Below are 17,244 nucleotides of genomic sequence, written 5' to 3'. Positions count from 1 at the left end.
TCCTTGGGATGCCCGCTGTGGGCCAAACACAAGCAGAAGCTGGAGGAAACAGTGCCCTAGACCATGTGGCCAGCTTCCCAGGGCACAGAGGAAAGTGAGGGTGGAGAGTGGGTCTGCAGGGCCACACGAAACATACCTCGCCCACGCTGTCTTGAGTCTTACCTCCTTATCCCCATTCCTCCTCCGTGGGTCTCAAGTCAACATCTGAATATTTCTCATTCTTCTTGAAATCCATAACTACTCCCAATTATTCCTGGAATAAGATTGGTGGTTTAGTCCTAGCTCATTAGAACTGAGGTCAGCCTCTCTTCCAAAGTCTACGTTCAGTGACCAGTGTCAACAAGCTTGAAATCAGTGACGGGGAAGCACTGACCCCACGGAATTGGCAAATGCTACTGATCAGGGCATTAATTTTTCCCTTTCAGAAGGCTGTATATATATAAAAAGCGTTTTATTTAAAAACTTGTTATGAACTCAGGAAATGTTCTCTTTTTTTAAAAGTTTATTTATTTTGAGAGAGAGAGAGAGAGAGAGAGAGAGAGAGCGTGCACACGTGCCAGGGGGAGACAAACAGGGAGACAGGGACAGAGAGAGAATCCCAGGCGAGCTGTGCAGTGTCAGTACAGAGCCTGAGGCCGGGCGGAACTCACGACCAGGAGAGATCATGACCTTGAGATCTCGGACCTGAGCCGAAACCAAGAGCTGGATGCATAACCAACTGAGCCACCCAGGTGCCCCAGGAAATGTTCTGTTAAAAGTAACTACTTCAGGGGCACTTGGGTGGCTCAGTTGGTTAAGGTCCAACTTTGGCTCAGGTCACGATCTCGTGGTTCACAAGTTTGAGCCCCAAGTTGGGCTCTGTGCTGACAGCTCAGAGCCTGGAGCCTACTTCGGGTTCTCTGTCTCCCTTTCTGCCCCTCCCCTGCTCACGCTCTCTCTCTCTCTCTCTTTCAAAAATAAACACTAAAATTTTTTTTTAAAATAAAAAAATTAATTACTTCATTGGAGCACCGGGCTGGCTTAGTTGGTAGCGCATGCAATTCTTGTTCTCACAATCATGAGTTCAAGCCCCACGTTGAACAGAGAGATTATTCAAACAAAACTACTTCATTGAAAAAGCTTAGAAACAACGGCAACCTAAGAGCCATAAGCCTTCCCAGCACGAAGACCGTATTCCTTACTTTTGTTTCCCACTAAAAGTTGCCAGGGCTCCCTGGAGAAACGGTTGATTCCAGGTCTGTGGTAAGAAAAACAAGATGAAAGTGAAACATATCCCAGAAAGCAAGGAGCTACCAAAGGCTACTGGGGTCATGCCAAAAGTGACAACAATCGCCGTCACCGTGAAGTTACTTCCACCGGCAAAGGAGACAATTTGAGCATTTAAAAAACAAACGAACAGGGGCACCTGGGTGGCTCAGTCGGTTGAGCGTCCAGCTGAGGCTCAGGTCATGATCTCGCAGTCCATGAGTTCAAGCCCCGCATCGGGCTCTGTGCTGACAGCTCAGAGCCTAGAACCTGCTTTGGATTCTGTCTCCCTCTCTCTCTGCTCCTCCCCCACTCATGCTCTGTCTCTCTCTCTCTCTGTCTGTCAAAAATAAACATTAAAACAAACAAAAAACCTACAGTGGATTGAAAGACATCAAATCTATAAAAACTCGGGGCACCTGGGAGGCTCAGTTGGTTGGGCATCCGTCATGGTTTCATGGGTTCAAACCCTGCATCGGGCTCCACACTACTTTGGATTCTCTGTCTCCCTCTCTCTCTGCCCCTCCCCGATTTGCACTGTCTCTGTCACTCTCAAAATAAATAAACATAAAAATAATCTTATGAAAACTCCAGGAGTCATAAAGACTTTAAAAATACAAAAAAAAAAGACAAAAAACCCAACAACCCAAAAAACCTTCAGCAGTCATCTTCGGAAGGTGCCAGGGGAAACCAGTAAATAAAGAGAGAGAAACAAGTATTTTTCATCTTTTCCTGTATGAATATTCCTCAAGGTAACCAAATAGTTGATGACAGGAAATTATTTTTAGAAGAATTCTGACTGATAAATGAAGAAGGAATGACAGATTGGGAATATCACCATTTTGCAACCCCCAGTAAAATAAGAAATCTAGGCCGTCATTATCAGTGGCTGCTGAATCCATGGGTATGTGATGAAAAGCTGATGGGAAAGTTATTTAAAAAAATATGTCAAATGGGCAACTTTGAACCCACTGACCAGTCTTTATTTACATCATGAAAAGGTAAGTCGGTGGTGTGATGTAATAAAAACTCTGAAATATTCTTGCCAAAAGGTTGAAACTGAGTGAGGTCCACAAAGATATAAGAAATCCAGAATGTATAAATTCTACAGGAGCAACATCAACTAAACTATAAGATTTTAAAAAAGAGAGCGAGTGGGACGCCTGGGGGGCTCAGTGGGTTAAGCGTCCGACTTCAGCTCAGGTCAAGATCTCACGGTTCGTGAGTTCGAGCCCTGCGTTGGGCTCTGTGCTGACAGCGCAGAGACTGGAGCCTGCTTAGAATTCTGTGTCTCCCTCTCTCTCTGCCCCTCCCCCGCTCACGGTCTGTCTCTGTCTCTCAAAAATGATAAGAGAGAATTTATAGATGAAAGATTTAAAAGACTTGTCAAGTAAATGTAATATGTATACATGGTTAGGCACCTGATTCAAACATATGAACTATTTGAGCAAGTACAAGATGGGGAAACGGAAGCATTGCATGTCTGATTTTTTAAATTATTTAAGTATGATAATGGTTTGGGGATTTTTTTCAAAAGTCCTTACATGTAAAGATTGAGATTTCTCACCCCGGTACTACTGACATTTTGGACTGGATAATTCTTTGTTGAGGGAAGCTGTCCTGTGCACTGTTAAGATATTAGTCAGGATCCCTGGCATCTACCCAATAAATGCCAATAGCATCCCCTTAATTAGGATAAAAAAATATCTCCAAATATTGCCAAATGTCTCCTGCAGACACAATGGCTCCCTAATTAGAAACAATATGTTAGAGATATGTTAGAGATACCTACTATGTATGTATGTATGTGGAGATACATACTGAAGTATTTGTGGTTGAAATGATGCTGATCTGGGATTTAAATAACCCCAGGGGAGGGGCGCCTGGGTGGCTCAGTCGGTTAAGCGTCCGACTTCAGCCCAGGTCACGATCTCGCGGTCCGTGAGTTCGAGCCCCGCGTCGGGCTCTGGGCTGATGGCTCAGAGCCTGGAGCCTGCTTCTGATTCTGTCTCCCTCTCTCTCTGCCCCTCCCCCATTCATGCTCTGTCTCTCTGTCTCAAAAATAAATAAACGTCAAAAAAAATTAAAAATTAAAAATAAATAACCCCAGGGGAATTTAGGGGGAGGTTAGAGAAGAAAACAGTTTGACTATGTGTGGACAATCATTGAGGCTACCTAGGGGACACACTGGAGTTCATTATACTATTCCCTCTTTGTATGTTACTTTTCCCTAATAAAAAAAAGCTTCATTTTATTTTTTTTCATTTACATCCAAGTTAGTTAGCATATAGTGCAACTATTTCAGGAGCCGATTCCTTAATGCCCCTTACCCATTTAACCCATCCCCCCTCCCATAACCCCTCCAGTAACCCTCAGTTTGTTCACTGTATTTAAGAGTTTCTTATGTTTGGTCCCCTCCTTGTTTTTACATTATTTTTCCTTCTCTTCCCTTATGTTCATCTGTTTTGTATCTTAAAGTCCTCATATGAGTGAAGCCTTATGATTTTTGTCTTTCTCTAATTTCACTTAGCATAATATCCTCCAGTTCCATCTACGTAGTTGCAAATGGCAAGATTTCATTCTTTTTGATTGCCGAGCAATACTCCGTTGTATATATATACCACATTTTCTTTATCCGTTCATCCATTGATGGACATTTGGGCTCTTTCCAAACTTTGGCTATTGTCGATAGTGCTGCTATAAACATTGGGGTGCATGTGCCCCTTAGAAACAGCACACCTGTATCCCTTGGATAAATACCTAGCAGTGCAATTGCTGGGTCGTAGGGTAGTTCTATTTTTAATTTTTTGAGGAACCTCCATACGGTTTTCCAGACTGGCTGCACCAGCTTGCATTCCCACCAGCAGTGCAAAAAGAGATCCTCTTTCTCCGCATCCTCGCCAACATCTATTGTTGCCTGAGTTGTTCACGTTAGCCATTCTGAAAGGTGTGAGGTGGTATCTCATTGCAGTTTTGATTTGTATTTCCCTGATGATGAGTCGTGTTGAGCATTTTTTCATGTGTCGGTTGGCCATCTGGATGTCTTCTTTGGAGAAGTGTCTATTCATGTCTTTTGCCCATTTCTTCACTGGATTATTTGTATTCTGGGTGTTGAGTTTGATAAGTTCTTTGCAGATTTTGGATACTAACCCTTTAACTGATGTCATTTGCAAATATCTTCTCCCATTCTGTCAGTTGCCTTTTAGTTTTGCTGATTTTTTCCTTCTCTGTGCAGAAGCTTTTTATTTTGATGAGGTCCCAGTAGTTCATTTTTGCTTTTGTTTCCCTTGCTTCCAGAAACGTGTTGAGTAAGAAGTTGCTGCGGCTGAAGTCAAAGAGGTTTTTGGCTGCTTTCTCCTAGAGGATTTTGATGGCTTCCCATCTTACATTGAGTTCTTTCATCTATTTTGAGTTTATTTTTGTGTCTGGTGTAAGAAAGTGGTCCAGGTTCATTCTTCTGCATGTCGCTGTCCAGTTTCCCAGCACCACTTGCTGAAGAGACTGTCTTTATTCCATTGGATATTCTTTCCTGCTTTGTCAAAGATTAGTTGGCCATATGTTTCTGGGTCCATTTCTGGGTTTTCTGTTCTGTTCTACTGATCTGTTTTTGTGCCCAAAAAAAGTTTAATTTTTTTTAATGTTTATTTTTGAGAGAGAGAGAGAAGAAGAGAGGAGAGGAGGAGAGAGAGTGGGAGACAGAGAATCTGAAGCAGGCTCCCGGCTCTGAGCTGTCAGCACAGAGCTGGACATGGGGCTCGAACTCATGAACCATGAGATCATGACCTGAGTGGAAGTTGGATGCTTAACCAATTGAGCCACACCCAGGCGCCCCTAATAAAAAGTTTTAAAAATTATAGTGTAAAGGAGAATTAAAATACTTCCATTTTCTCCAAGCATCTTTAGCATATTAAATAAGTTGTCTCTAAGTCAAAAGGTTAAGAGTTTAATTCATAGTTATTAAAAAGTCTTAGTAAAGCTCCTTGTCTACTTCCCAAGTCTGGAGAAAGTGGATGGTGTGTCTCATGACTGAATAATAAATTCTTTTCCACACCAGGTAAAATTTTTTTGGCTTTTAACAAAATTGGAAGACCTAATCATGTTCTAATTATCTATTACAAATCATTGAGACTCTTAGGATAAACTAAGGAGTCCCCCCAAATGATAACATCACTGTAACAAAACATCTTCCATTTTCATATGCTTATTATGACAGCAAAGAGTCTCAGAGCTTACATTTATAAAAATAAAAAATAGGAAGAGAATTGGTCATGACCTCTATCTCATTCTGACAAGTAGTAACATTTATCCATAAGTTTCTTAAACTTTCATTAAAAAATTCTTCATTTAGGAGCACCTGGGTGGCTCAGTAGGTTGAGCGTCCGACTTCGGCTCAGGTCATGATCTTGCAGTTTGTGGGTTCGAGCCCCACGTCAGGCTCTGTGCTGACGGCTCGGAGCCTGGAGCCCACTTTGGATTCTGTGTGTCCCTCTCTCTCTCTCTGCCCCTTCCCTGCTCATGCTCTGTCTCTGTCTCTCAAAAATGAATAAACATTAAAAAAAATTTTTTTTTAATTCATTTATCTAAGAAGTGCATTTCAAATATCTTACTTTTACAACAGTCAAGACAATACATGACTTGGATCGAATATACACTAACAAGAACTATAATGACAAAACATTTTCCTGGATTGCATTAACAGCCTTAGATAAAACATATTTTTATTTTTTTAGATAATTGTGACAGAATAAAAAGTAAGACTTATGCTTTAAATGTTAGGATAAAAATCTGAGGGAAGTGCAATGGAAACATGAGTCTAAAGAGGAAAAACATGGAAGGTCTGAATTGACAAGGAGGTCAGGTCATGATCTCATGGTTCATGAGTTCGAGCCCCTCATGAGTTCATGAATTCATGTCAGCGGGCTCTGTGCTGACAGCTCAGAGCCTGGAGCCTGATTCAGATTTTCTGTCTCCCTCTCTCTCTCCCCCTCCTCACTCGCTCGCTCTCTCTCTCAAAAATAAACATAAAAAAAATTAAACTTTTTTTTGTACCTTTAAAAATGGATGGGCGCGGGCACCTGGGTGGCTCAGTCAGTTAAACATCTGACTTTGGCTCAGGTCATGATGAGTCTGAGCCCCACATTGGGCTCTCTGCTGTCAGCGCAGAGCCCGCTTCAGATCCTCTGTTCCCCTCTCTCTGCCCTTCCCCCATTCTCTCTCTCAAAAATAAACTTTTAAAAAAAGTTTAAAAAATGGATAGGGGGACAAAAATAGACACATAGATCAATGAAACAGAACAGAGAACCCAGAATTCGTTATTCAATTATTCAGCATTCTTTCAATACCCAAGCTATGGAAGCAACCCAAGTGTCCACTGAATGGATAAAGAAGATACTGTATATATACAATGGAATATTAGTCATAAAAAGAATGACACCTTGCCATTTGAGACAACATGGATGGGCCTACAGGATATTATGCTAAGTGAAATAAATCCGAGAAAGACCAATACCCTATGATTTTACTCACGTGAAGTCTAAAGAAAACAAATGAATAAAGAAAGAAAAAAAGCCAGACTTTTACAGGGAACAGATTGGTGGCGGGAGGGTGGGTAAAATGAAGGGGATTAAGAGGTACAAACTTGCTAGAGTCAGTCATGGAGACGGAAAGTACAGCGTGGGGAACAGATTGTAATAGGGTATGGTGACAGATGTGAACACACTCACTGTGGTGAGCACTGAGTGTAAAAAAAAAAAAAAAAAAAAAAAAAAAAAAAAAAAAAAAAGGATCAGGGGTTCTGTTCTATAGGTTAAAAGCGAAGTAATTTTTATCTTGAAACTCACAGTATGTTGGCAATTGTACACTTCGTAATTTAAACATTAAAAAAAAAAAGGAACTGTCAAGTTTGAAATTTGCAGAGGGATGCAGCTGTGCCAAATTCTTCGTGGGTTTGCAGAGGCCTCCGGGGACACGCGCCGTCTACCTGTGTCGCTTGGGGTACCCGCTTCCCTTCCTACTATTTCCCTTTGTGTGGTTTCCTTATTTAACATCTTATGTCTTGATAAGCACCTAGCTCTCTTGGCTTCTTTGCAGGAGGACAGTAGAGCCGAAGTTGTTTCAAGGACAGAGGCTGAGACGGTGGAGGCTCAGGGGCGCCCCCGGAGGCTGCTGGCTGGGGAGCCCTGCTCTGGCATCACCATCCCCCTCACGCCATCATCTCCCATTTTTCACTGGTTTACTGGAGAATGATTCTGTTTTTCCTCTTCTTTCCTAGTCCCTAATTTCCCAATAGAGTCTGGCCACGGTTTATAAACACAACAGGATGCGTATACACATATTTGCATTTTTAAGTGAGGCTGTCCCCTGGGGCTTTACCTAAAAGGAAGCCACTTCTTGTTTCCCCTTTTGCTATTTACTTTGTCCGGAGGCGACTTCCCCCAGTCCCCTCTGGCACTCAGATGGAGCAGAGAAGGCCCCTGAGGGGTCTCCTGTGACTGAGTGCCCACACCCGGTGTGCGGGGTTCACAGGATAGTGGCAAAGGCTCCAGTGATTCTGAGCGTCAGCCAATCAGAGGCGGTACACTGTGTGTTCTCCCCGCCCCCAGATCTCCTCAGGTCCAGGCCACTGTAAGCAGTTATTACTTAAAAAAAGGCTCAACTCCCATGTTAAACACCACTTTCAGATAATTCTGAAAGATATCTGATAGATAACCTGGGTTGGCTCCCCCAGAGAGACCGTGGTGGTTTTCAATCATTACATCTTGCTCTAGTCAACAGTGTTGAACAGGAACTACTAACAATGAAACTGAGAAAAATAAACACAAACATGAACAAATGACCTTTTATTTCATACAGAGATACAAAGGCAATTGTGTGCAGCAATCTGATGGGCAGTCCAAATCGTTGGAAGTAAATTCATGATAAATGTCACGACAGCCGGTGGAAGACAAGGTGGGAGGAGGAGGAGGGACGGGACAGAGAGCGCCACAGCTAATAAGTAGAAATAAGAAGAGCTACAAGGTTTCAGAGCCTGACTTGAGTTCAGCCGGGGCACTCTCGATGCTGTTGTAACCGTAATTCTACACAGCCACCAGCAAAATCTGCAAGTGCATTTTGTGCCATTTTGCATTAGAAGTTGCATCAAGGGCCCTGTAATCCTTACGAATAGTTGACACATCGTATTTCATCACGGGAGTTGTAAACTTTGCTCGCGGTCTGTCATGCACGTGGCCTTTGAGGCCCAACAAGCATTTGGGATGGGCATCCTCTTAAGGTAAAAGACTTGACAACTTTGGTCCCAGTTTTTGAGGTGACGTTACTTGTAATAGTATCTGCTTTTGATCTGAGGAGAAGGTCTCCTAAAAACTGATCTTCCAGAATACAGTAGAAAGCAAGGTCAGGCTGGTGTGGCGTCTCCGGCCACGGCACCTCTCCCCGGCCTGCAGTGTGCGGAGACTCGGACGACTTAGATTTGCACAACGGTGGGCCTGACCGGGTAAACGGTCTCCCGTGAAAAACACATCTCCAGCGCTTCCATTTGTAACAGGGACACATCACATAATTTGTTATTAACGAAACAGTTTATTGGCTTTCAATATACAGCAGTAAATTTTTTCATGTAAGTTTATTTTGTTAAACTTTATGTTCTATGATCGAAGAATACTGAACCAAAACATTGGGGTAAATGGAGGTGTAGTAGCATGATTTCTAGTATATTTTCCCGGATAAACAATTTGTTGTTGTTGTTGTTGCTTTAAGTATATGACATTTTATCTGATAACAAAAGCTTCCTAAATTCAATGTTTAGAATTGAATTATTTCTGACTAAACCCAGAAAACGGGAGCTCTTAAAATAAAGGCACAGTGTGGGCAGCAGGACAAGAGAAAGAAATGGGAAGAAGATGTTAATACCCAGTTAACATCAGTTGGTTGGTTTCGTTTTTGACTCAGTCTGTCTAAAGCAGGATTATCTCCCTGCAACCCTGTAGATAAATCCTAGTGTTTTAGCTGTAAGTTTTAAGAGTTCAGATATACAGATAAGCCAATTTTTAAAAAAACCCTTCTCTTACAGTATTCTAAAGGCTTTTAAAGCATTATATAAATCTTCAAAATTCCTATCACCCACAATTTTAAGAAATAAATCTACACTTTAATAAGGCACTCAAGATAGAAAACAGTTTTGAAGACAATTACATTCTACGCTAGGGCTCGCCCATCCCTTGGCCATAGGGACAGAACGGATGCCTTCCAGAACGGAGCCCACCTCTGTGCACCAACAGAGTCGAGCGGGCACCGCAGAGCACTGTGAATTTGCCTAGAGAGCTGGGTTTTATCAGCGGGAGTGTCCCATCCACCGATGAGAGAGCTATGGCAACAGCACTGCTCCAATTTAATGGTGACATTTAAAAACCGTATCTCCTCTTTGCTAGAAACGTGCAACACAGAACAGTGACTTTTGTTAGCTCTTGCACACACAGGACAACAACAGGAGGACCAGTGAGCCCCTGTGTCCTTCCACGTGACCGTCGGGGATGGAAATAAATGTAAAGGAACTTCACCGTTAAACGACAACCTACTAATTCTAGATGCCCTGACATCTTACTTGTGTGCCTTATAAGCATGTGTATCACCAGCGCTGATGCTCCCGCTTCCAAATAACAAGAAATCAAATCCCACCAACCCTGTTGCTGATTCAGACAAACACCAAAGCTTACGATATAGCAATGCAGCCTCGAGGACCGTAGCGATGGAGAGAGATTTTAGCGGGGGTTCCACTCTTTCCTACGTGACAGAGGAAAATGAAGGAACAGGAGGGTCAGACTAAGCCTGAAATACAATTTCACTATGAAAAATGGGCAGCAGGCATCCCACGAGAGCGGGAAGAGCTAAAAACGCGGTGTCGGGAGCGCATCGAGTTGAGGCTTTGTTGAGGGCTGGCCTCTGCTTCCACTGAGTAAAGAAGGACCCGAGGAAGGCGGCCGTGAGGAGCTTCTCCCTTCCTCCCTCTGGGCTGGCGGCAACGACTGGTTACTTCCCGTAGAACTTTTTGTTGAGAAGGAAGATCAGGAGGTTGACATTTACTTTAGCTCTATTAAATAATTTCATGACCGCAACGCCCTCGTACTGTAGCTGCAGCAGGTCCTGTTTGGAAAAACACTCTGACAGTTAATCAAGTCTGTGGAACAAGAAACGCCACAGCGCAGGGAGGGATCCAGAAGGAATGAGGAATGACAGGTGTGAAATGGTGAGAGAAAGAAGTGCCCCACGACGGGCCTGTCCACTGCACAACCACCCCAAGAGCTCGAGGAACAGGGCACACTGGTCAACAGAACTTTCTGGTACAACCGGAGATAAGGACTCGTGCGGTTCATATCCAAACGCACAAAACATGGAAAGAAAAAGCAGCAGGCTCATTGATCACACATACTTCTTTCAAAGTTACAATAACATGTCTCTAGTTTGTCTAAGCGATGGGTCACCTGGAGAGGGTGAAGGCATTTCAGTCTCTGATAACATAATCATTGAAAACAAGGTAAGGCCACCAATGTCATCTCAATGGTAGAGTCTTAATTTCTATTTCACGTGAGAAAGCTTTTATATTCTGAAGGCAAGAGGGAAAAGGGCAAAATGTGCACTGTGCCTACTGTGCGCTCATCATCATGTAAACACGTTAATGTCTTTAAGTCCTGATAAGAATCCTATAGGTGTGATTATCCTGAGTTTAAAGATGAGGCTCAGAGATGCTCAATGATTCGCCCACAGTACAGAGTTGGCCGGAGTGAGGCAGATCTGAGTGCAAAGCCCCTTTTTCCAGCACCCTCCTCTGTCCAGAGCAAATTTAGGAAACCTGAGGGGTCTTGCCCATAAACTTCAGAACAGAGGTGATGAGAAAGCAAGAGTCGAAGAGCTCGGAAGCGCCCAAAAGATCAACGTACTCATCTTCTGGAAAAATCCTAGCGGCTCCATGAGAACGAAGGCCCTGCTGCGTCACCCACCCGGCGTGACACCTCGCACCCAGCACTGACTCCATACTTTGTGAATGCGCGCGGGTGAACGCGCTACCCGAGGCGCGCACAGGTCTGGTGAGACTGAAGGCACAACAGGATGTTCGTTTGTGTAAGCACTAGAGCGCGGGCCTCACAGGACCCTCGCACTTCTGTTCGGCTAACGTGTTCGGAGGGCCTCTCGGCATTGAGAAGGAAACAAAGACACGCTACGGGCCCTTGGGGAGCTCGCAGTTTGGGGGTGGGAGGTAAGAGCCGACCGAGTCAACGGAGGCATCTCTACGGGCGATGGAGGCGGAAGAGGAACCGTCCGGGGCTGCTGCGGCTTGGAGGTGGGAACACATGTGAAAGCCCCCCCCCCACCACTCGTGTAAACGACGGGGAATAAAGGAGCGGACGCAGGGTCAGCGCGTGCAGAGATGGCGCCTGCCAGGCCGACGGAGCGCAGCAGCGGGCGGCGGGAGGAAGGGAGGGGCCGGAACCGACCGGGACACACACAAAAGCTGCGGGACTCGGGGCGGCGCCCGGGAGGCCTCGTGGCGCCTGGTGCTTTTCTCACGCGTAAAAACCGGAGATACTTCAACATAAAAATTAGGTAAAATTATGTGATAAAATGATTCACTGCAAAGTTCTTTCCGAATTTAAAATGGGATTCGGTTCACAAAGATCCAATTTATACATGCCTTGTCAGAAATACAGGTAAGCACCTGGATCAAGTCAAAATGAGAGAAAAGATTTCAAGCTACTGAGTAGCCTTACAATTTTCTACTATCAACACTTAAGCATTTTGTTCAAGGTCAAGGTACCAGTTGGATTTAGTGGCAACACAAATAGAAGCTTGAGGTAAAAGCTTTTGGGAGACGTACGTACCCGCCAGACCTTTCTGGGGACTACAGACCAGGGGCACCAGAGCACAGGGCCCCTGGGCTCCTTCCCTCCCGTGTGGAGCCCAGCTCAGTGCTGCAGTGCACGGCCGTCCCCACACGGGTTCCCTGCCTCGACAAGAGCACAACCACCTCACCCACAGAGTTCTCGGTTCTGCCGGGCGCACACCCACCTGGTAATGTAGCATAAACGTCTCCATTTGAACGCCCATGAACTTGGCTTTCACCTCAAAGTCTCCAACTTCTTCTGTTGGACTGATTTCAAAGATAACATTTTTAAACCTGTTGAAACATAACATCGTAAGGGTATATTTTTACCTTCTCGGGAACAGTATTCCATGAAATGTAGAAAGGAGAGTGACAATCTTCAAGAGCGAAAAGGGGTATAGAATAAAGGTCCAAGTACTTCTGCGGGTGGAGGAGCGCAGGGCTGCTACTCTACGTGCCACCTGCTCAGAGACCTGGGGAGAGGCCGGCAATCTCTCCCTGCAGCCCTCGCACACCACAGAAGAGGAACCACTGAGGAACGCCACGATGGCCTCTGAAGGCATGACGTCATAGGAATTCTTGGCCTTCCCTGTGGCCACTGCCGAAATCTAACGGTAAAAGGATAATCAACAGAAAACTGGCCTGGAAGGAGAGGGATGAAAGGCGTGTGTATCAATGCAGGCATGTTTGAGGATTACCAGAAGTATGTAAGAAAAAGGGGTCAGGACAAAAAGAACCATGACAGGAGGTGCTACAGATATAAATGAGCCGAGTGTTGCCAAAGATACACCTGCTACTGCTGAAAATTCTTAAGGTGTCACTCACTCTCAACATGTTACATGCCCAGAAATGTTATGGCAGTGGAAGAAGGCGGGAATGTGTTGTTCCCTGGGTGATCAAAGTACATCAGCCCAGATTTCTAGAACTCAACTATGGAGCAAACCCGTCTACTAGGAACAGAGCCGAGAATCATGAATGATGCAAAACAGGCCACGGAGAAGCTGTAAGAGAGGTCATGAAATCCACACACTGGAACGTGCACATCTTACTCGACAGGAGGTCCTCTGGGGTCATTCCTTAAAGGTACTTCATGTGATAAACAATTTTATTTTAGCCAGTTTGCTTTGTTATTTGGTTTCCAAGCCTATCATAGCAAATTGAAAAGAAGGCAGGCAAAAAAATGGCTGGCATTTGAACAGTAGAAAATAATGACAAAAAGAAGAGAAAAGACAATAAATGTGAGACAAACTTGAAAGGTGCATAAAGTGCTCACATAAAAAAACCTCAAAAACACCAAGGTCCCCAACTGAAAAGCAAGCAGAGAAAATACAAATAAGCCATGATTCACACACACACACACACACACACTCAACTAGACTCTAAGAAATGTCAAGTTTTAAAATGAGTACTAGGGGCGCCTGGTGACTCAGTCAATTGAGCGTCCAACTCTTGATTTCAGCTCAGGTCATGATCCCAGGGTTGTGGGATCCAGCCCCAAGTTGGGCTCTGCTAGGCATGGAGGCTGCTTGGGAGTGTGTCTGTCTGTCTGTCTCTCTGCCTCTCCCCTGCTTGTGCACACGCTCGCTCTCTCTCTCAAAAAAAGCTCTCTTTAAAAACTTAAAATCGGGCACCTGGGTGGTTCAGTCGGTTAAGCGTCTGACTTTGGCTCAGGTTATGATCTCATGGTTCGTGGGTTCGAGCCCTGCATCAGGCTATGTGGTGACAGCTTAGAGCCTGGAGCCTGCTTTGGAATCTGTCCATCTGTCTGTCTCTCTGTCCCTCCCCTACTCATGCTCTGTCTCTCTCAAAAATAAATGTTTTAGAAAATTAAAAAATAAAATCAGATACTATCTTTTAACTACTGAATTCAAAAACATTGAAAATTATTTTACTATTCAATAATGGCAAAGAAATAGACAACTAAGCGCTTCCATATACAGTTCTGACACTACTGCAGATTCTTTGGCGATATACATATATACATACATGTGTATATATATAAATTTTTTCATCTGCTATGGAAAATCGTACGGCAGTTCTTCAAAAACTTAAAACTACCATGTGATCCAGCAATCCTGCTTTGGGGTATAGATTCAAAAGGGCGGAGAGCAGGATCCCAAAGAGACGTTTACACTTCTATGTTCACAGCAGCATCGTTCACAGTAGCCAAGAGGTGGAAGCAGCCCACAAGTCCCCCGACGGACGTATAAACAGAATGCAGTGCGTATATGTACAGTGGAATTTTATTCAGCCTTAAAAAGAAATCTGTCACACGCCACAACATGGATGAGCCATGAGGTCACTGCGCTAAGTGAAACAAGCCAGTTACGAAAAGACAATGGCTTATACGAGATGCCTGGAGACGTCGAATACATGAAAACAGGGAGTAGAAGGGTGGTCGTCCAGGGCTGGGGGAGGGGGAAATGGAGAGCTGTTGTCCAGTGGGTATAGTCTCAGTCTGCTAAAGATGAAAAGGTTCTGGATAGCTGTTGTACAGCAGCGTGAACATACTTAACACTACTGAACTACACACTTAAAAACGGTTACGATGGTAAAGTTTAGGTCTTGTACTTTTTATAATAATAACTTAATAATTTTAATACTTTGACCAGAAATTCCATTTTTAGACATCATAAAAAAATAATTAGAGGTAAAACCAAAGATTTACATATAAAGAAAAACATACCCTAGTGTAATAACGTAACTTAAATGTCGTACAGGTGAATGGTTAAATTTCAACTACAATAATGAAACATTGTGTGGCCATTAAAAAGGATGCTTTCAAAGAATGTGAAAATTTCTCAAAATATAATGAGAAAAAAGTTGGATATGTGACTATTTTCACAACATATGTTAAAAAAATAATAGGTAGATAAATAAGTGGGAAGTTAGATAATCTGCTGTGAACAGAGGCACAGAACATACACTAATTACTTCAGTGGCTATCTTTGGCTTGTGAAATGATAAATGCTTTTTTTCTTTTTCTTTATGCTTTAGCAATTTCCAAAGTTCAGTAATGAATACATATTACCTTAGGATCAGAAAAATTTTTCTTTTTAAACAAAGTTGTTATTGTTTTAACAGACACAAAATCAGAAAGCTCAGGTATGTACGGTCACAGGGCTGACTGAACAGGTACTCCATAAATGCCTGCTAATGACAGCCAGGCCAGATCCAGGAACCTTGTACAAAGCAAGCTGGCCCTTCCCAGGAAGGAGAATGAGGGGAAGGCCCTGATTCCTAGTCTCAGGTGGAATAAAGTAAACTCCTCTTCTTGTTCTTATTCATTCTTGGTTTAGACACAGGAGAAATACAAAATGTTTTCCTGCTTTAAAGAGGAAAAACTGGGGTGTCTGGGGGACTGTTGGTTAAGCATCGGGTTCTTGATTTTGGCTCAGGTCGTGATCTCACAGTTCATGGGATTCAGCCCCACGTCGGGCTCTGTGCTGACGGTGCGGAGCCTGCTTGGGGATCCCCCTTCCCAAAATGAATAAGTAAACATTTAAAAGAAAAAGAAAAGAAAAAAGGTAAAGAGCAAAAAAATTAAGATGGGGCTAACATAAGTAGGTGCAAACATGGCTTGGGGCAAATATTCCACAACAATTTCCCTTCTATGACAGACAAATTAACTCTGAGCATTGGGAATGCTGCCCCCAAATAGATATATAAGTAAATAGAAGATATGAAAACAACCATCCAGAAATAAAGGGAATCAGATGTGATCAATGTAGAGACAAAATCAAGATAGAGAACAGAGTAAAAAATACTCACTGGTTCACTTGCAGGTCCTCAATTTCTAGAAGGACTCCTTTTTCATGGAGTCTGGCTGCTGTGTATTTCAGAGAAATCTTTTTACTCTTCTTTCCTTTCATTTCCCCAGGCTTCTTGGAGACCCTGCAAAAAAATCACATCACGTCACTTTCTATCAGTAACTACAAGTCTGTTGGTAATTCATGGATTGGAGGCCAGAAAACAGACTTCCCCTACACTAGCCTAAGTAACATACGGATTCTAAAATGGCCAGTAAGTGTTAGGATTAGCCTGAGTAATATTTTTGCAAAACAGTGGAAACATCACTAAATTGCTTGGGCCTTTAATTTAACTGTATTTGAAAACCCATGTAAATTTGACAGGCCATGTCATCTGTCTAGGTTCCTCTCAACACCTCAGTACCTACAAGTGTGAAGCACTCTAACGCTACCCTAAAGGAACTGTACTGAACCCCAAAGGAGTCCCTGTAAGGCCCTCAGCTGTGCGGGGAGAAAATAAACATATCTCAGAATAAGTAATTTTATAAAGACTTTAAACCAGTGTAGCAAATACAGAGGAGTGGGAACAAGGAGAAAGAAACAGACCTTAAGACCTTTTCTTGATCGGGACAATCAAGATAAAAGGGATTTTCAAAAGTAAGTGAGGGAAGAATAGAGATCTAGATGAGAACCAGGGATTTGGGACTCCCAAAGGAAGGGTCTCAAGGAATGGGCAGGAACGCTGGTACCGGCATAAAAGGGAGTAACTGCTATGGAAGGAACTACAACACGTATAGAAATTACAACTGTACAATAGAAAGTCAGTAAGTGCTTGAAGAATGATGGGGACACGTCAAAAGGTCACAAGAGCCAGCTTTGCAAGCTGGGTCAGGTGGGTCTGATTTTCACCCCAGCACATCAGCCCTGCCTCACCTCGGTCTTCCAGGGAAGGAAAGAAAGAGACAGCCAGAGGGCAGGGAGAAGAGTAAGCAAGCCAGAGAAGGGAGGCTGGTGTGGCAAAATGTTAAAAACAGGTCAATCTGGGGGAAGGGTGTGTGTTTATTGTTCTGTTCACTCAACCTTTCTTAGGTTTGAAAATTCTTACACTGAAGAGTGAGAAGTACAAAGTAAACCAACCCTACAGACAGAGCCTGCAACTACCACCTCACGCCTCTGGGTTCTCAGTTTCCCTCCCTATAAAATGGGCAGGATGCTGGCTGTGGCCACGCCAGGAAGGCTGCATCAGATCCTCCCTGACAGCTGGGAAAAAAGCTGGGGTCTGGGATCCTGTCCCCAAGAGGTGTAGAGAGAGACCAGAGGATCGAAATGTCCATCATATTCCTTGAGTGATCTGAAGGCACATGCAGGTTTGGGGAG

At 43.7% G+C, this 17,244-nt stretch overlaps 1 protein-coding gene across 1 annotated transcript in view; it reads right to left on the bottom strand.

Moving 5' to 3' along the window:
• Positions 1-8,069: 8,069 nt before the first annotated feature.
• IQGAP1 (IQ motif containing GTPase activating protein 1) overlaps positions 8,070-17,244 on the bottom strand; it is a 101,347-nt gene continuing 92,172 nt past the window's right edge. The window contains exons 36-38 of the mRNA XM_078449048.2: positions 15,890-16,012; positions 12,304-12,412; positions 8,070-10,383 (exon numbers count right to left, since the gene is read on the bottom strand). Coding sequence (XP_078305174.1) covers positions 10,270-10,383; positions 12,304-12,412; positions 15,890-16,012 — 346 coding nt within the window. The 3' untranslated portion in view covers positions 8,070-10,269. The remainder of the gene's footprint in view (positions 10,384-12,303; positions 12,413-15,889; positions 16,013-17,244) is intronic.

The sequence above is a fragment of the Panthera onca genome, chromosome B3, assembly GCF_046562875.1.
Source record: "Panthera onca isolate mPanOnc1 chromosome B3, mPanOnc1 haplotype 2, whole genome shotgun sequence".
Classification (NCBI taxonomy): Eukaryota; Metazoa; Chordata; class Mammalia; order Carnivora; family Felidae; genus Panthera; species Panthera onca.
Note: the sequence above shows the minus strand (reverse complement) of the source record. Positions and strands in the feature narration are given on the sequence as shown.